This window comes from Cyprinus carpio, chromosome A9 (genome assembly GCF_018340385.1).
Source record: "Cyprinus carpio isolate SPL01 chromosome A9, ASM1834038v1, whole genome shotgun sequence".
Classification (NCBI taxonomy): domain Eukaryota; kingdom Metazoa; phylum Chordata; class Actinopteri; order Cypriniformes; family Cyprinidae; genus Cyprinus; species Cyprinus carpio.
Window position 1 is genome coordinate 10,479,701 of NC_056580.1, and position 20,278 is coordinate 10,499,978.

General features: G+C 39.3%; 2 protein-coding genes across 4 annotated transcripts in view; both read right to left on the minus strand.

Moving 5' to 3' along the window:
- The window catches only part of LOC109065553 (protein FAM117B), a 40,994-nt gene extending 35,970 nt beyond the window's left edge, over positions 1–5,024 (minus strand). Inside the window, exon 1 of the mRNA XM_019082514.2 lies at positions 3,996–5,024. Within this exon, the coding sequence (XP_018938059.2) occupies positions 3,996–4,653 (658 nt within the window). The 5' untranslated portion in view covers positions 4,654–5,024. The remainder of the gene's footprint in view (positions 1–3,995) is intronic.
- Positions 5,025–7,096: 2,072 nt separating this feature from the next.
- LOC109066102 (bone morphogenetic protein receptor type-2-like) overlaps positions 7,097–20,278 on the minus strand; it is a 63,653-nt gene continuing 50,471 nt past the window's right edge. For 2 of the 3 annotated variants that reach the window (XM_042763441.1, XM_042763440.1), the window contains exons 7-13: positions 17,103–17,217; positions 14,398–14,558; positions 14,067–14,214; positions 12,622–12,758; positions 11,942–12,114; positions 9,960–11,269; positions 7,097–8,897 (exon numbers count right to left, since the gene is read on the minus strand). In XM_042763441.1, the coding sequence (XP_042619375.1) occupies positions 8,605–8,897; positions 9,960–11,269; positions 11,942–12,114; positions 12,622–12,758; positions 14,067–14,214; positions 14,398–14,558; positions 17,103–17,217 (2,337 nt within the window). In that variant the 3' untranslated portion in view covers positions 7,097–8,604. The other variant, XM_042763442.1, reaches the window with a different exon arrangement.

A 20,278-nucleotide genomic window follows, 5' to 3' on the forward strand; every position in this document is an offset into this window, starting at 1 on the left:
TCTTGCGTCAGACCAAGGCTCCATCTCATTGCTAGTTTTACTTGATCTTAGTGCTGCGTTCGACACCATAGATCACGACATACTCATAGACCAATTACAAAACTATACAGGCATCCAAGCAAAACCTTTAAGATGGTTCAGATCCTACCTGTCCGATCGCTACCACTTTGTTTATTTAAAAAGGGGAATAATCTCATTTATCACCAGTAAAATACGGAGTGCCACAAGGATCTGTCCTAGGTCCTCTGCTTTTTTCAATATACATGTTGCCCCTTGGTAATATTATTAGAAAATACGGGATTAGTTTCCACTGTTATGCTGATAATACTCAACTATATATCTCAACAAGACCAGATGAAACTTCTAAATTATCTAAGCTAACAGAGTGTGTTAAAAACAAAAGATTGGGTGACAAATTATTTTTGTCCCATTAAATTGGGATAAGACAGAGATATTACTTATTGGACCAAAAAAACAGTACACAGAATCTCATAGATTACAATTTGCAACTAGACGGATGAACTGTTACTTCCTCTACAGTCAAAAATCTGGGTGTTATATTAAACAGCAACTTGTCTTTTGAAAACCATATTTCCCATGTTACAAAAAGAGCATTCTTCCATTTAGAAACACTGCCAAGCTACGAAACATGTTACCTGATGCAGAAAAGCTAGTTCATGCATTCCTGACCTCTAGACTGGACTATTGTAATGCACTTCTAGGTGATTATCCTGCATCTTCCAAAATGCAGAGGCTAGAGTCCTTACCAGGTCAAGAAAATATGATCATATTACCACAAAACTACAGTCTTTGCACTGGCTAGTTACTAAGTTCCGTATCAGTTACAAAATATTATTACTTATAAGGCCCTTAATGCTTTAGCTCCTGCGTACCTAACTAGCCTTCTACCACACTACAACCCATCACGCTCCCTAAGGTCACAAAACGCTGGACTTTTGGTAGTACTTAGGATAGCAAAGTCCACTAAAGGAGGTAGAGCTTTTTCGCATTTGACTCCCAAACTCTGGAATAGCCTCCCTGATAACGTTCAGGGTTCAGACACACTTTCGCTGTTTAAATCTAGATTAAAAACACTCCTCTTTGGCCAAGCATTCAAATAATGCATCTCATAATTTTGGACTGCAGTTGTATCTGATCAAATGCGCATTATTGTTCTTTAGCTTGGGTTAAACTAATTAATTTTACTTGGTTGGAACAGCAGCTACGCTAATTATGTCTCCATTTGATTCTCTGTTTTGACTGACATCCCATGGAAACTAGGATTTACACAAGCTTCAGTCTGGATCCAGAACACCTGAGAAGAGATGATGCCAACCCCTATGAGGACCTCAGATGATGCCAACACTGAAACAACATACAGAACTACCAAATTTTGCTATACGTTTGATTGCATCATATAATAATTGCTGTTAATAGTGTTCATCGTCTGTTTGATTACATCTTTAATTGATTTTCCGTACATTTCTGCCATATGTACATAAACTGACAGTCACCACTGATAAGCTACTACTAAATATTGTAGAAACTTCATTTTCTGTAAAGTTGCTTTGCAACGATTTATATCGTAAAAAGCACTATACAAATAAACTTGAATTGAACTGAATTGAAAAATATTGTGTGGTAAAGACAGATCCGATGGTTATCCAGATAGAAAAGTCAGACTGACGATCCGCGCTGCTTGATCGGATCACTCTGATCATATGTTGATGCAAGTATAAATGCAGCCTCTGACCCGGAGTGAAATGTGGACCCAAGATCAATTTTCCACTTCAGACTGATCGTGTCATTATTGGACTAGCACAGAAACATAACTAAGACATACACATGAGCACAGAGTCTGTTTGAGGAGGTTCCAAGAGAATCATGGGTAATTTACTAAAACTAACGAGTGCTGGGTCTCGGCCAAAACACAAAGGATGACACTCCCAACCAAACAACCACTACCTTTCCCACTTTGTGTCTTTTTTGGGGCAGATAACCTCATGATCAGTGGCTGCTTCCATTTCAACCAGCAATTACTTTACAATATATAGGGCTGGCGTCAAAAAAAATCAGACGCCATTTCTGAGCACGGCCTAAAAAATGAAGCAGATTCTGGGCCTGACTGACGAAATCTATGCAAGTAAAAAGTGGAGAGAATGTGTAAATGTGTTCCCTTAAACCTCCTTTGTGCGGAAATTGCATTTTCTGAAAACATGTGGTACCAGTCTCAATGCCAGTTCAAACAGTTACAGTAATCGAAACGCAGTGCAACACTTGCTGGCAAACTGATCACAAAATAAACCTCTGAGAGTCAAAGGGCCAAACCAGCAACTGGCCACCAAACATCTGCATTCTTACCAGTCAGCAACAGAGAAAAGCCTCTGAAGTGGCACCTCTCTCAGCACGGCTCCCCACAAGCTATTTTATGAATGAGACATTATTCTCTGCAGCAAATACCAAAGATTCCTGTTACCGGATATAATGCTTAACATATCACTAGTTACTTATACAGTACATCAGTGAGAATTCAAATACATTGTGAAGCTTCAAGTATAGGCTGCATATAGTCAAACATTTGCAGACACCCATCCATTATTACTTCTTCCACAGTTTTGAATACTAGTACTGTAGTCATAAAAACTGTGAAATATAGAAAGACAAATACATGAGAATTAAATAAAACCAAAACTATTTTGCATTTTAGCTTATTTAATGAAGCCACCATTTACCTGGATTTTACCAGCTTCATGAGGTGCATCCTGGGATGCTTTGTGAAGTTTCTATGTATGCTGGACACGTACTGGCTGCTCTGCCTTCATTAACCGGCTTTATATTTGTCAATAAAATGAACCTTTAGCTCATAAGACACTTATTTAGCTCTTAACTTAACTTATTAGACTATACATGTGCCCATAATGTTTGTTAATGGCCTCTTAAAGTTAATATAAAGTGTTATGTTCACAATTTAACATGTGCTCCCAGCAACCAATATGTATTCTAATTTAGGGGTTCTCAAACAGGGGCCAGGGCCAACTAGGGGGCCTTAGAAAACTTCAAAGGGGGCCTTAGAATCAGAATCAGAAAGAGCTTTATTGCCAAGTATGTTCGCAAAAACAAAGAATTTGTTCTAGTGACAGAAGCTTCCAGTACACAGAGACAACAACAACAACCCACAGATAATTAAAAATAAGACATGTGAATAAACCACACACACACACACACACACACACACACACACACACACACATTACAGTATATATGAAATAGACAAAATTTGTATGTACAGTTGTGGTATATACGATGAATAAATAATTTTTTTATTAAATTTTTGTTTATTAAAATACAGATTCTTTTAATAAAATTATAGAGGAATAATTAATAAAAAAATTCTATATTTATTTATTTTTTTTAGATTTAATAACATTTTTAGATTTTAGAGTTTCTGTAATACATAGTTTAAATTATATTGAATGAGTTTCTGTAATAATTTATTTTGAATTTAAATTAATATATAGGATATAATATATCATATATATATATATATATTATATATTTATATGTGTGTTTAAAAATGTTATATATGTAATATATATAAGGAATTATGAAGAATAAATTAAAATTATTGATTTTTTTATGTATTAAAATAATGTAACTGAATTAAACAGCCTATATGGGAAGGGGATTCTAGTGAAACAGGTCACTGTTTTAAATCATATGACATGAAACATTTTAATGCAATTAGTTGTAATGCAATGAGCCTCGTGAGCATCTATTGCATCTTAAATTACACAATATGACAGTCACATTGTTAGGTTATTAACCTAGTCAACCATTCTACAATTGCAGAAAGTCTCCAGAAAGCGGATGTAACACCCACAAACCACATGGACTGTATGTGTGTTTACACGTTACTACAGTGATGTCAAACAAACACATCAGGCCCATCAGGTCTGGCCTCCTATAAAATCAACTGCTTTAGACTGTAGATTTACCTGTGCAGACAGGTGAGCTGGGACTGAGCCTCTCTGGAGACAGTCTGTCATGTTCGGGGGTCTGGAGGGGTCTGGCCCTGTGCCCGCAAGACCACAGCGACGAGGGTGAAGACGGAGAGGCTGACAGATGAGAGGTAAGGGCTGAAGTGTCCGAGCTGCAGCTGATCTGCTGAGAGGGGGAGCAGCACTGGGGGCTCAGGTGCACACCTGTGTAGGGTGATGACGGGGATGGCACAGGTACCTGCGCGTGGGGCGCTCTGGGGTTTGACGCGTGGCCAGCGATAATGGGGCTAGTTCTGGATGAAGAAGAAGATGAGGAGGGAGCGCAGCAAACAGCTGTGGCTGTGATGAACTGTGAGCACGTCGCAGAGGAAGTGGACGTGGCTGCAGAAGAGGAGGAAAGGGATCGCGTGGGGCTCCGGCTGCGGGTTCCGCTGCTGTGGCATTTACCGTTACCGGTGGAGAGGACTGTCCGTGCCTGTAGAGGGTGCTGTGTCTGCGTTTTCAGCTGGAAGGGAACCGTGGCTTTCATGGGCAGCAGGCGACCCAGTAAACTCACTCCAGCGGCGCTGATCCCCGGGGATCCGCTCGGGCTTCCTGCGCTCGCTCCGCTGCAGTTAGACGTCGGAGATCCGTTTTTGCGAACTCTTTGAGACATTATGTTCGCCGGGAAAAGACACAAAACTCAACATAAACTCTCAGAACGTACGTTTAAGGCAGTCTGAGGTGGTTAATGCTCTTTGGTGCCCATGTCACTCCATGTAAAGTCTGTTTTCTGCTCTCGGGCTGCTGCAGCCGAGCCGTCTCGCGAGCTCAAGTAAACTGAGAGAGGTCAGAGCCACGCACAGCGAACTCGAGCCAGAGCTCTGCCTCTCCCGCTCTGATTGGCTGTTCGCTCACCCCTCTCAACTTCTGATTGGCCAGGAAGTGGATTCTTTGATTTATAATACAAGCAGTTTTATTATGAAGAACAGCTTCGCAAAGAAGATGATGATTATGATATATTCAGGAATTGTACAGGATTTCTTCATCTTACGTGTGACTATTATATGTTAAGTTTTCAGGGTCTAAAAAGAGTTGATGCAATATAAACATAATAACAAACTATTAATGAAACAAAACAATCAAAACATCACATAACAAAAAAACTAAAACATTTCATATCACTAAAAACATAAAAAAATTTTTTTTTGACGAATTACGTAAATGGTCACATTTGTGTAAAAAGTATAATAAATATGCATTTATTCTTAACTTTTCTCTCTCCTTTTTTTTTTTAGGCTACATGTGTAAAAAGTATAATAAATATGCATTTATTCTTAACTTTTCTCTCTCCTTTTTTTTTTTTAGGCTACACTTCGTTTCTATAAGAGAAGTAAATCTTATATGCTCACTAATATCATGTAATGTGTTTAGACATCAGACTGAATACAGAAGAAAAATGCATGCGTGCACACGGCAAAGTTAAACTATTATGTGAATGATTTGCACTGTTACCTGAATGGAAACTGTGGTTTGGGGCCACATGCTTTTGGTCATGATATTGTGGTTGCCTTTACCACCCTCATGTGGCCGCTTAATACAATTAAACTTCAGTGCAAGAAGTTTATAAACGACCCTAAAAATTGTACGTTTTCTACTGGTTAAGAGGAAACAAGTCACAAGTAAACACCATACACAGGTTTTCATTAATATAATCTTTAATCAACCGAGTAATGCAGGGTTGTACAGCAAGCTTTATTTTCTAAATGGCATTTTAAAACACTTTCTGAATAGACTAAAAGCATGAGTTATCATTTGTTCTTTTTTCTCAAAGTGCTTACTTTACAAGCTGTAATAGAAAACGTCAGTGGCTTTTTTTTTTCTTTTAAACATCCATCTATGCAGGGGCCAAATGAAGACTTCAGCTTCAGTGTGAACTCAAAAGTACAAAGAAAAAGCAGCTCAACACAACCCTTCATTCGTTCGCTCATTTGCACCCCAAAATACAGCTGATACTCAAAGTTTGTGTTTTAGGGGACACATTGTTTTCAGCCATTTTCATGTTTGGTTTTGCGAGTGTAAAAATATCCACACTATACACAATACACAAAAACACACACATTAAAAACAAAAGAACAAAACTTTTTATTAAAAAAAACACTGCAACAACACTAAATAAAAAAAAAAAGTCTTACTTCTCAAGGCCTGCTTCAGTAATAAACAAGGCATGTAGTATCTGTAAATGATTTGGTATTCAACAATGTGCTGTAAAACTAGACAAAGGCTCTGGTGTAAACATCTTGCATTATCAACATGTAGCAGATGGACAAACTACACTTCAAATGACTCGTTTCAGCTTCAACGCTTTGGTCTAAATCAGAAACGTTTGATCATTTTCTTCAAATTAGCACTGGAGGTTTGTTTTGTCTTATATCAGGCTTATATGTCTCCAACATTCACACTGACGTATCTAGCTGAAAACAGTCTGACGTTACTGTGTTTATCTTCAGATAAATCTCACAGTGATTTAGCATTGTTCTTGGTCCCAAAGCAACAGATGAAGAGTCTGTAAATGTGCATACAAATGTACTGTATACTTACACCATACAGGTTAGCCTGTATTACAAACATATACAAAAGTCAGACTGAAGCACTGATTGGTTCAGAAAAGAGGGCATGGGAACTAAACTGCACTGTATTTTCTTGTTTTCCGAAAGAAAAAGCCAATGGAAGGGACATATCAGATGACTTTTTGAAAGTTCCCCGCTCTGCACTGGACAAAGTCCAAAGATAATACTGGCTTGTGCCAAATCATGGTTAATCCACACTCATTATGGAAAATGCATACAGCACGGTAAGTGCTCTTTGATCAAACATGTGCTTTCTTTGTTTTTCCTAGTATTTCTAGAGAAGCAGGGCCTTGCTATATGAGGGAATTTTCCTAATTACTATGTACGGTAATTATTTGAATGGCTCATGTCCATTGCCTTCTACAAAAGACAGCAGTTGTAGGATAAAATAAAAGGCCCACGTTATGGCTGTTAAAAACTTCATCTGCTCTCATGGTTTCAAAATGAGGATGCGGTACTTTTACGACTGTATTTCTAGTGGCACCAAAAAAAGGCTCAATCTCTCCTCGACTGTTTATGATTGACTTGCAAAAGAAGGGTGAAACAACATGCATTTCTAATGTATTTGATTGAAAGTATCATTGAAATAAGATCATTTTACATGATTATACACAACTTACCGATTCGATTTCATAAGAATAATAAACCCAGAGAATGAAGATGGCCCTGGATACTACATAAATTAAACCTTTAAAAAAAAAAATAAAGAAAAAAAAAACACTTCAGAAACAGCTTAAATGGATAAAATCATGATTTCTTAATGTACACTAATCATGTCAGCTTATCTTTAACATAGGCTAAAACCGAACTAAAGTAGCTTCAGTCTGTACATACTGTATATATTTTGTTCAGGTCGTATGTACGTGTGTGTTCGCTTTCTGAAGCACACAGAGCAAACACCCATTGTCCTGGCAGAGATGGGAAGTGAGAGTCTCGTTTGACTGATGCCTTTTCATCTGTGATCCGAGGAGCTCTGTAAAGCAGAAACAGACCCATACATACACATTTACAAACACTCTCACAGAGGTAAAACTGCACTGAGCATGTGCAGAGAGGGACTTGATTATTCAGTGTCTTCAGAGAGCATGATTTCCAGCAAACAGTCCAAGTTGATGACTGACTTGCAGTGTAACAAAAAAACCTACTGTCCTCGTTGAAGCTTGTTGTCTGTTGTGAACTTCCAGTAATTAAAACGAACACCCCAAGATTTTCAGTTTACTTCCCTTTTCAAGAGTGATGGTGAAAAGGTGTAGGATTGTCATTTGTACGATGTTTCTCAAATGCAGTCGGGATGGCCGAATGGACACAGGATTGCCACTGCTAAGTGCAGCGCTTCAAGATATTAAACTAAAGACGCAAATCAAACAGAAGCGGCAAAAAACACAGAGCAAAATTAAATTGTCTTATGGAGCACCTCAAAGCTAAAGTCTATTGCACATTTCAAAATATGATACAAAAAAATCTGAGTACACAGATACGTACAACAAATATAAAACATATGAAGTTTTAGAGATGCAGCCAATCCTGTCTTAAAGACCACTGCTTGGATGCCTTTTTTAGATGGAAATGATTTAAATTTCGCCCAATCTACTATGATTGTTAAATCAACACATTGTCGTTTACGTCTTTCAGTTTTAAGACCAGTCTTTAACATGGTCGGAGGATCTGTGATTAAGATTACTTACAAAAAAAAGTGCAACAAAAAATGAAAGAACAACCATACAAGAATCATACTTGATTGATAAAGAAACGACAAAAACAAATGGAAGCATTTTATGCCAGTGTTGCTGCATAGCTGGGTTCGGTTTAAAGCGATTTCTTCAAAACAAGTTGGATAAGTTCGACAAAGTTAAGTGCTTGCCAAATTACGTCCCTTCAAGAGTCTGCTTTCCAAAAACTCTCTTTTTCGGTCATCAGCTGGATCAGCATAGACAAACCCCTCCTGTGTTCAAAGTCTGATCTGGGCTCGTCCTCAGAGGAAAAGCGCAGATGCGAGTTCACAGGCAGGTCATATCTGGCGGGTCGGAGGTTAGAGTGGCGGTCGCAGTTCCACCGCTGACCAGGAACACAGCGATGCTGGATTTTGATTGGCCAGAACTCGGGTGACTACCTCCAGTGTCTGCCGTCCCCATCTTCTGGCCGTGGCCATTGTTATTCACCTCTCCGTCCAGCGTTTCTGTAGAGACGACCCATGTAGAAGGACGCCATCTTTTTAAAGAATAAGGTGTCTTCACACGCTTCTTAATCTTCTCGGCCGATCTGGCTTTTCCCTCTTGTGACACGACCTCATCTAAAACAGAAAAGGAGGTCACATTTTAACAAACATCCTTGATGTGACAATGAAAAACAGTTGTGTGTGTGTTGCAATATGTCTGTTGGGAATACTAGCAGAGCTGCTCCAAACATCCCACCCAGTGAAGCGCTAGAGAGTAGTATTTCAGCACACTCAAATTTGTGGTTGACCTTTCCCACACTAACTCTCTCTCAGTGTGCGCTCGAGTCTAAATCATCGGGTTCGGGCGGTTCATGTCTCCGCTCGAGTCCGCATGCGGAATGTAAACACGTGGGCAGCGTGACTCCTGTTTTTTCATCTTCCTGTTTAGCGTCTACTCCAGTGGTTTCAGTTAACAGCGACGGACGCGTCGTCACGCTCACATCTGTCTGTTAGCATCACTCTTTATCGCCGCTGCCAACTGAGGCCGAATGTTTTCTGGTTTCTTATCAATCCAGTGGAATTTCCTTCCTTCTCAACATCTAAACACTCCACAAATAGCAGGAGAGCGGGAGAGAAAGTATGACTAGCCACTCATCCTTTTTTCTACGAAACGTTTAGCTCTTGATTTATCTGGGCAAAGCAGGATACAGTGAGCTCAGATGGGAAAACTCAGACTGGCGTCCTCTTTTGGGTGATTATTGTTTGCAGCCAGGCTGACACGCACACCGGCTCCTCCACCCTGCTCCTGGGGACGCTGTTGATCAGTGATACAGCTTTCCTTAAAATAACATTTCATCAATGCTCAAAGAATGTCAATAATTCAGCAAATAAAAACGTAAACTTGCACAATATCACTGATCATTCAAATTAACATGTTCTGCTTTAATTTACATGAACAATGGGATTACATGACCACATTGTAAGTTTGGGATCAGTAAGACTTTTGATCAATTTAATGCATCCTTGCTGAACAAAAGCAATCTCTTTCAGAAAAAGAAATTGTTGTTGCTAGCACTATTTTGGAACAGCATTTGTGTTGGAGAGCACCTATGATACCTTCAAATGCTGTCTAGGCAGGAGGCATTTCAGGCATTCCAAAACCTAGTGACTTGAGGTCCAAACTAAAACAGGTCTTACCCAGAAGAGAAGAATCCTGGGAAGTTGCTGATAGGTCCAGTGAGTTTGGCCGCTCAGGTCTGCTGGGCTTATGCTGTCTCAGAGGAACGGCATCATCCCTTCTGTCTGGTGTCCCTGGAGAGTGGGTTAATGTCATCTGGGCGTCTACGGGAACTAAGGTATGAATCGTGGCAGAGGCGGTTGTGTGGATGTTGCTGTTGTTGTTATTGGAGTTGGTGCGGCCGGAATGATCGCGCGCCGCCGGCTGCTCTCTCCTCAACAGAGGCTCGTGTTCGTCGGGACTGGAGTTGATGTTGAGACGGCTGTCTTCTCCACTTAGCTGGCTCTGGAGCAGAGGGGCACCGCCGTCACCCTGTGGCCCGACTGGGTTCGTGTTCCCAAATGCATCAGAGGAGCCGGCCCCACTGCCCCCAACGTATCCATTAACAACGACCACTCCAACGCCGCTACGGACATTGGTTCCGTTGTTAGTGACGGTGACCAAGTGTGGTTCAACTGTCACTACAGTGTTCATCTTGGCTACGCCCGTCTCCACCTGCTTCAGGTTGGACTTGTGCTTGCCAAACTTCAACCGTGATGATGAGGACTCCCTGCCAGAGTTTTTGGTGTTGAGGGGCAAGCTGGTGGGCCGCTTGGGGAGATTCTGCTGTTTGGGAAGAGGGAACATGGCTGTAGGAGTGTCGCCCATTCCACTGCTGCCCACCCCAAAATCGACCTGGCTTCCAGTTCCTGATCCACCAGTCACTTCTGCGGCGAGTTTGATCAGCGGGAACAAGAGGCTGGAGCTGCCCGAGCTGAGCGGGTCAGGAGCGCTGAACTGCTTCTGCGAATGCTCCATCAGGTTCTCATCAGAGCTTTCTTTCAGGTTCTTGTCCACCTCCTTGGGGTCCAGTTTGGTGGTCTCCAGGTCCTCTTCTGTGAGCTGAAGGCACACTGGTACACTTCCTCCGGCTCCGGCCTCCTCCGAGTGGCCTGATTCAGAGATGGTGGTCATGATGGTGCTGGGCGTGAGGCCCGTCGTAGTGGTGGTGGCAGACAGACTCGTGCCGCTGGTCTCTGGACTGGGCAGCCGAGCTTGGGCCTGAGCCTGCTGTCTCTCGTAGTTGATAGAGTTTCTGTTCTTCTCTCCCGTCACTGCCACGCCACCACTGATCCCGCTCACACCCAGGCCACCCACAGAGGATGTGCCAGATGTGGAGACGTCACCTGGGAGGTTCTTCACCATGCCCTCATGATCCTCAATGTAAGAGGATGAAGAGTAATCTGGATAAGGGCCCATCTTGGGAGCCCTGCGGCTGTGGGTAAGATTCCTACAAGAACAGAGAGAGAGAACAGGGGTCAAAACAGAGAACAGATGGTCCATTTAATTAAAGGTGCTGTAAATACAGGATAATGGGCAGGTCATCGCAAAATAAACCCTGACAGGGTGATCAGGAGCCAATCAAGAATGACCCTGAGAGCGTTTATGTTGTTATATGTATATTATCCCACTTATTACATGGCTATTAACAAATTAAATAAGTATACATTCATTTATATAGTAACATTATTATAATGTTATATTATATTTTTAAGAATTATTTTTATACCTTACATATACCCTAAAGAATAAATTACCCTTATTTTGTAATATTTTGTATATTGTTATTTATTATATCATTTTGTAAAAATTACTGGCTGACAGTAAATTATTCCACTTATTATACCTAGCTACATATCTTATTTTTTTATACATTACATTTATTAGCTTAAAGATTCTGCTGGGAGTAATGCATTATGTTTCAGTATACCTAATTCAGTGAAATATGTAAGACATCAGACAAATGTTCAATGATAAATGGCTTACAGCTCCTTAGCATTATTTAGGAAAGGTCGAGAGCATGGCAATAAAATCTAATTACAATAAGCCCAGTCAAGAACAATTACGTGTGTAATAAGCACACGGCCCCCTGATTTATTTACAAGACGGTCAGGAGTCAGACCTCTCGTTCTGCAGCGCTGTGCTCATGGGATTGATAGTGGGGCTGACGGGTTTGTTTCTTTCCCAGATCAGCAGCAGTTCTGCCATACGCTCTTCTGCACACTGCGCTGTCAGGCGAGCCTCTGCATCCTGATCCCAGCAATCCTCCATAGTCTCCTTGAGAGAGCGCACGGCCTGGGAGAGAAGAGAGTGAATGTGTCAAAAACAGACAGATGATAAAATTGCTGCCATTATGCCTGTGGGTGGCTGCCATTAGATTGTTATGTGCTCATCATGTTTGAATTTATCATGTCTGAATCACTTGAGATTATGTTGTAAACACACTGTACTGAAAAGATCAGCATATACAGTATTGTGCTGATGTGGTGGTGTCTCTAACAGGATGGTTAAGTAGCCTAACCAATAAACTTCGTTGGTTGACCAGCTTTACCAAATGAGACTAATAAATCATTTAAAAAAACAATCATCACATGGTTTACAAATAAAAAAAAGAAAAATGCATTGAATATAAGAAGTCTTCCATGTTGTTCCACTTGTATATGATTTGGTTAACAAAGCAACAAAAGGAACTGTATTAACTGAAGTAAATATAGAGCTGGGAAAGAGCTTCAGCTGATCTTGCAGCAATAATCTGACCACTTCCTGTGACAAGAACACAATGAGAATGTATTAGTCAGTCACCAGGCTGTTCTCCTTCCAGGCTTCTGGGAACTTGGGTCTCTGTTTCTCTCTGGACACCAGAACCTGCATGTCCTCAAAGGATGGGTGGTTCCCTGCCTCGGCCTGGAAGGCCATCTGGTAATCTGGCACAGCCTCCCCTCAAGAAAAAACAAAAGAAAGTCAGTCAGTGGAGTCCTCCATACACTTGCACTCACTAGAATTTACTAAAAAATGAGATGAGGCACACTCATATTTCATGAACATAATGAGCAGGATACAACAGAGTCTTTGTTGCAACCCAGTGGTGGTGGTTGTATGAACATAATGGTGCCAATACTGTTGTATGAAAACATAAGATGTCTAATGAGGTTAAGGCTAGGGATGAGCCAAGATGCTCAATAAGATGTCCATGTCTATTACTATGGCCAATAATAAGGGTGTGGTGTCTAATGGTTAAGGCTAGGGATGAGCCAAGATGCTCAATAAGATGTCCATGTCTATTACTATGGCCAATATTTTTTGACAGGGATGAACTAAGAAACAACTTCTCTGAGAGGATTTAAGAAAGCTGTTACACACAGAAGTTTCATCTCTAAATTCATCTCAAACCCCAAAGAATCTCTGCTACCATCATCAAAGCACTTCTTTTGTAAAAGAAATATATATTTCTTTCAATGAAAAATATCAAGACTTCAAATGTCGGACTTCCTGCTGTGAGCAATGTTCCCACTAGTATGCATAATCCATAAGTTTCTGTGTGGGGAGTGCAATCATTTTGTGCTATAAAAGGTATATATATTTCACCTTTCATGTAATAATAATAGGCTGGAGGCACTTCGTGTTGGGTGGTTTTCACCTCTTTGTCATGCATTAATACCGTTTAATGCAAACCTAGCCATGGATTTTACTGCTTGTACCATGGAAACTTGAAGCTGTCATTTATAAAACTAATACAAATAAATAAAATGTACTTTCTCTAGCTAAAAATTTGAATGATAATAAGAAATGCTTCTTGAACACAAAATCATCATATTAGAATGATTTCTGCAGGATTATATAAAATTCAGCTTTGCCATCACATGAATAAATTGCATTTTAAAATATTTTAAAATTGTTATTTTATATATATATTTATATTTATATGTTTATTTATTTATCGTATATAATTTTATATATAATATATATATATATATATACACTGTATGATTAAAACAAGAACATTATCATTTTTAAATATCATATTATTTTTAAATAAAATATTAAAAAGACATTAAAAATGCCTTACTATCTTTTTCAGACCTTCATATTTACAAAGCAATAGTGATTAAGACACTGATTTTGCAGTGTACATTAAGCCAATTTTAACTCCACTGAAACTAGCTGACGTTACATGCTAAAGCCAGTTCTGCTTAGCCAGCAGTGTATCTACATCCTTGCTGTTGTCTGTGCAGAGCCGTGGTCCTCACCTGGAAAAAGGTCAGTGCATCTCATGAAGGTCTCCCAGTAGATGAGGCCAATGGCATACATGTCCACCTGTTTCAGAGCGGACTCGCAGTCCCTGAGGTTCACCGCTCCCTCCAGCACTTCCGGCGCCATGTAGCGGATTGTGCCCACCTAGAAAGCAGAGAGCAGTACAGGTGTGAGGGGAAACGTGCTCTTATAGTGAGTCTGGATCTGCAGTTCTGGACACCTCCAACTACCAGCATGACCATAACTGGGTGATGTGCCCTAACAAAATCATTTCAGCAGCTTCAGGTTGTTATAATTTTCCAGTCAAGCAAGCTCTTATGGGCTGACCTCACTGATGGCGGCATTTTCCTCTTCACCAGGCCGTACAAGGCGATTTCCCGTCAGTTTCATGGACAGGCCAAAGTCGCTGATCACACACGTGCCATCGTTCTTCACCAGAACATTACGGCTGTTTAGATCCCGATGTGAAACGGCAGGTTTATACAAATCTGTGAAGGAAAGTTCATGTTAAAACAGTTTTCAGTAATAGTGGTTTCACACAGTTGCTTTTCATAGAATCATCACCTCTAAATATATGAAAGTAAAACAATCATCTGACCCCAACAGATGTCACATCTTCATGACTAGTGTGTAGGCTAAGTATTGGACTTTTTATAAAAAAAAAAAAAAAAAAAACATTATAAATACTTTTGTTCATCAAAGAATCCTGAAAAAATGCATCACAGTTTCCACAAAAATATTAAACAGTGCAACTGTTTTCAGCATTGATAATAATAAATGCACCAAATCAGGATATTAAATTTCTGAAAGATCATGTGACACTGAAGACTGGAGTAATGATGCTGAAAATTCAGCTTTATCATCACAGGAATAAATGACATTTTGAAATATATACTCAAATAGAAAACAGTTCTTTTAAATTGTAATAATATTTCACAATATTACCGACTTAAATATATTTTTAAAACAATAAAATAATAAACATCAATTAAGTTTTTATTGATAACTTACAAACAATAAAAATTACAAAGTGAAAAAACTCCTCAAACATCTATTTTGTTTTTAGGGAGTCTTTACTAACCACTTGCACAACACAGCCAGCAGAGGGCGCTGAGAGAAGCACATGAAGTGAGTAATAGTTTCAGGATGAATGCCCTCTTCTCCCAGTCCTTCCCCCATCCTCTCAGTGCTGCCTGTCTGGCTCTAAAGTTCAGCCAGTAATGAGGGCAGCGGCAGAGTGATATGAACCACGGCTGTACGGAGATCAGCGCAGGAAGCTGGTGGACGGCTGTTCTGAGATCAGTTCGTAATGAGGGCAGGGCCAGAGACAGCTGAGTGGGAAATGAACTTGATTGTCTGCAGATCTCTGGCGACGCTCCAGCAGCACCCAGAGAAACATGAGGAGCGCGACGCACAAATGAGCCGAGTGTTATCTCTTTTGCACCACACGCTGGCCCTTTACGGACCAACGGGAGAGCAAAAGACTCAATTAGACAAAAAAACCCCCACCACATAATTTTGTTTTCATGCCGAATTAAAAACCTGTTTCCAAGGAAAATGTCTCGGATAACAGGCATATTTGAAACTGTCTATCATAATATAATTTTTTTTTAAATGTAAGACGCTTTTACATGATTTCCAGCTATGAAGCTCCAGCATCTTTGCACAAAGCATTCTTAACTGCAAGCCACCGTTCAAAGACGCATTGTAAAAAATGAATAGTTTCTCATTCATCTTACAGAAAACATTCTGTCTGACCCAGATGTGCAGATTAGAGAAGGCAGCTTCTATGTGACACAGCAGAGCAGTCAACTGGCTCCGCCGATGGTCTTTGGGTGGCTTCACGCAGCTTTTTTTAACTCATGTGGTTAGGCACACATTCTTGCTGAGCTATGGAGGCACAAGGCAGCTGAAGGCACAGAGAGAGTCGTGTCTTCAGCACTCAAGAACCATTCATTAAAGAAACAAGACGAAGAAACTCAAAAGCAGCACATAAAGAAAACCAGAACATTCACCTTGCCCAAGACTGCATTCAGCCTCTATTTTCCTTCTACATGGCTTTATTAAAATGCTTGTCATATCTTATGAACACATCTGCGCCTCCAGGGTCTGTTATGATTTATATCTCCCACCAGACTTCTGCTAAATTATATGCCAATCAAACTCAAAGCAAAGTCTGTTGACACTGAAATGGAAAGATAAGTACTTGCATCTTATTTGAATATTTGAAGTCAGACATCAAACGGCTTTTAAAGGAATTCTGAATAGCGATGAAACTATGATCATATTTAAAGTCTCCTAGTGGTCAGATGACTCATGTTCATATGTTCCTACTGCAAGCTGGTACGAAACTTAAAATGGTTGTGTTAGGATTTATTTCTCCCATGAGACTTTAATAATTTATACGCCTATTCAACTGTGGTGAATCAGCCACCACTAGCAGAAACAAACTCAACTGCATTATTCATAGATTGATATCTTGAGTAAAATACAATTCCGTTCAAAAGTTTGGGGCAAGATCTTTTGTTTTTGAAGGAAGTCTCTTATGCGCGTTTATTTTATCAAAAATACAATACAATTGTAATATTATATGTGCTATTTAAAATAACTGTTTTCTATTTTAATACACTTTAAAATGTAATTTATTACTGTGATGCAAAGCTAAATTTTCATCATCATTACTCCAGTCTTCAATGTCACATGATCATTCAGAAATCATTATAATATGCTGATTTGCAATATTATTATTCAAAACAGTTGTGCTGATTAATATTTTTGTGGAAACCATTTTTTTAGGATTCTTGATAAATAGAAAGTTAAAAATGTTTACATTTATTCACTTAGCGGACGCTTTTATCATTTAGATTTTCCCAATAGATAAAATCCAGTTGCACCCTACATTTGGTCTCATTGGTTTAGAGCAACAAGGCTTCATTACTTCGAGTGGGCAGCCAAATATTCCTCAAGGAGGTGAAAAATGAAGAAAGCGCTAGAGTGAAGGATGTGTGCACAGATGTAGAGGTGACCCTCACCTCCTCTCAAGAGCTCAGTGTGCAGGTAGGCCACTCCTCTCGTGAGTGAATGTGCCAGACGACAGCAGCTCACCCAGTCCATCGTGTGCAGACTCAGATACCGACACAGAGAGCCCTACAAACACACACAGTACAGTTAAACTAGCACACTCACATCACCTGTAACTGCTCAAAGACGCCACTAAAAGGGACATAAAAGAACATGGACGTGATATTTATTGCAGTAGCAGTAACATCATTGTTGCAGAAAATAAGAACTGTGCTTTTAACACTGCTCTATAACAACAATAATCTATCCACATCAATGCTGCTTTTTTCCACACAACTCATCAGCTTTTCCATCAGCATTTCAAATCTCTGCAGAGCAGATATGAAGCTTATGAAGCTCTTGAATAATGAATTGGAGCTTCAGCAAAGTTGTAATGTAAAGCCGCCTGCAACTAATTATTGCCTCTGGGGTTTTTAGGCAACGCAATTAAAACTACCAGCATCAACAAACACTGTAGTACAGTACATAACAGAGAATTCCCCCCTCCTAACTAAACTACAGAAATAAATTTATTTAAACAGGAAGCTTTTGTACATACAGTACATGAGGTGCTGTAGAGAGGCAGATGTAAATATGTATGTGTTGAGAAATATCAATAACTCTTATACTGTGAGCCAATTTGAAAGGTGGGGCAAACTGCTTATTAGTTAACTGTCACTGTGGCATGCTGCGTTTAAGATTGAATTGTTATCTCACTCAGGTCACTGTTCTGATGACAAGCTCTTGAAATAATGCGACAGGACTGAAAATAAAAACTATTGTGGCTGAAGTGACGATTACATAATTTCATTTAGGTCTACTCATGTTGCACTGAAATATTTTATTTGCAACAATATTTTGCATTTGGTTGAGCATTGTAACCAAATCACAGATGTGTCTGTTGAGTGAATGAATGCAATGGACGGTCAGATTAGTCTAAAATACAGCCTGGCATGCAGTTGCCCTACAGAAAACAGATATTTCAATGTAAATTCTGTTGAAATATGGTTACAATACAAATCCACAACAACAACAACAACAACAACAATACATAAAATAAAACTATTTACAAAAATAATAAAAATATACATGAACACTTAAGATAATAATATGATATGGTTACAACATAATTAAAATCAACAACAAATACTTAAAAATATATAAAATATAAGGTAGTATTATAATATGGTTATAACATAACTAAAATCAACAACAAACATAAAAAAAAATATATATATATAATACTGTTAGAACATAACTAAACACCTATCATACTGTAAACCTTAGTTTAGTTATATGGTTAAAATATAACTAAAATCAGCTTCTTTTTTTTTTTTGTATGTGTACAAACAATTATCCTACTGCAAAAAAATTCTAATCACACAGCCCAAAAATACACAATGATAGCAAACTGGGTCTGCAATAAACTGAGCTAAATCCTACCGATAACAAGACATGCATCAAGAGATTTTTGACCTGTCATCTACGATGGAGTGGTGCAACTGATTTCAGGGCGCTCTGGGTAGAGGAATGATTATCTACCTGCAAGTGTACATCAGAGCCACAAAAGCCAATCGCTTTCCCTCAAGCCCTGCCTGAGTCTCTGTGTTACCATAGCGACAGAAAAAATGATGTTATGTCCAGACATTGGACCTGCCATTCCATCTTTCTAATGACGTGTGACAGACAGAACATTGACTGATATGGATACAGACTTTGCTCCAAAATCTAGTGTGATGATTTGCTGTCTACTGCCTATATAGGCAGCTATCTTCTAAGGCAGCATCCTAACTGACATGAAACCCTACAAGTGATGATTCAGAACTCTTTTTAGGCACACATGCCACACAAAGCAACACAAATAGTTCCTCATGTGAAGTGCACGGTAGAGTTGACTCATAATTGATTCCACTGAAGTCTGACTTTAGCATGTTGCTTTTTATAAAACTTTCAAAAGATCTTTTAAAAAAAGAACTTTATGTTGACAACCTCATGTTAACTAATTCTCAATCGCTCATCAAACAGTGGCTAACTTTAGTTTGCTATTTCCATCCAGTAAATTTCCCACTATGTATATAATCATGTTTTAATTAAAAGAAACAAAACAAATCTTGCGTGTGATAGTCTGGTAAAATGCAGAATTCCAATGGTACGGTCCATATAGAATAATTCAGAGAGTTCTAAAACGAACCATCAATTCATGTCTAAATAAGAAGTGAACATTCACCTACAAGGGTTTTTATTGTACCTTGGCTTTAGGCTATGACTACATCATAAGTGAAAGAGGGCAAGAGCAAGCATAGCGATGTCTCAACAGAGTGCTGTCTGTCTGCAGCCAGACACAATAAAGGCGTGCCACATTCCTCACTGCCATTCAAAAGGCCCAGGCGGGTAGAACAGGCACACTCGCAGACAAACTTGCGAGTTATAACATGTCAAACAGGAATGCACAGGAAAATATGTTGCAAAGAACACTGGGCTATTATCGTATGTTTTGCATGAGTTCTGAAAGCTGAGGAGGGAACGACTAAGAATGAACTGTGCCCATAGATAGGTCTGTTTGTTTGTATGTGGTGTTTGCATTGTTTTAGCACCCGATTAAAGGAATTCTGCAAATTAGATAATAGCATAAACATGCTGAAATAAAACAGATAATAGCACAGAAATGCTTCTGTTCTAAATGAAATTTGCACTTTGTAATTTCCCAACTTGCAGGCTGGTTCTGAGTGCAAGGTTGTCAAGGATGCAACAGACTACTGCAATCTGACATACTTTACTGGGAACGTAACGCATCGCTTCACCAAAGCAATCCAGACACCCATACTGACTGTTTAAAAAGCTGAAAGTGCACTCAACTGCATATATATGCGCAGTTATAACACTCATTTGATGAATATTGATTAGTAACTGCTGCTTTGATCAATTAAAATGTACACAAACATCTAAAAATCAGTTGACCACCTTTCCCTATGTTATTTTAATGCAGTGTTAATTATGCCTGGAAGTTTTCTGAAGAATCATCAATGTATAAAATACCTAGTTTACAAAGGAGGCATGTTTGTGTTAAAAAAAATGATATCAATACAGTGCTATAAAGTTAGAATAAACCAAGTTAGCATTTTTGAACTTCCGGTTCCATCAACCCGAA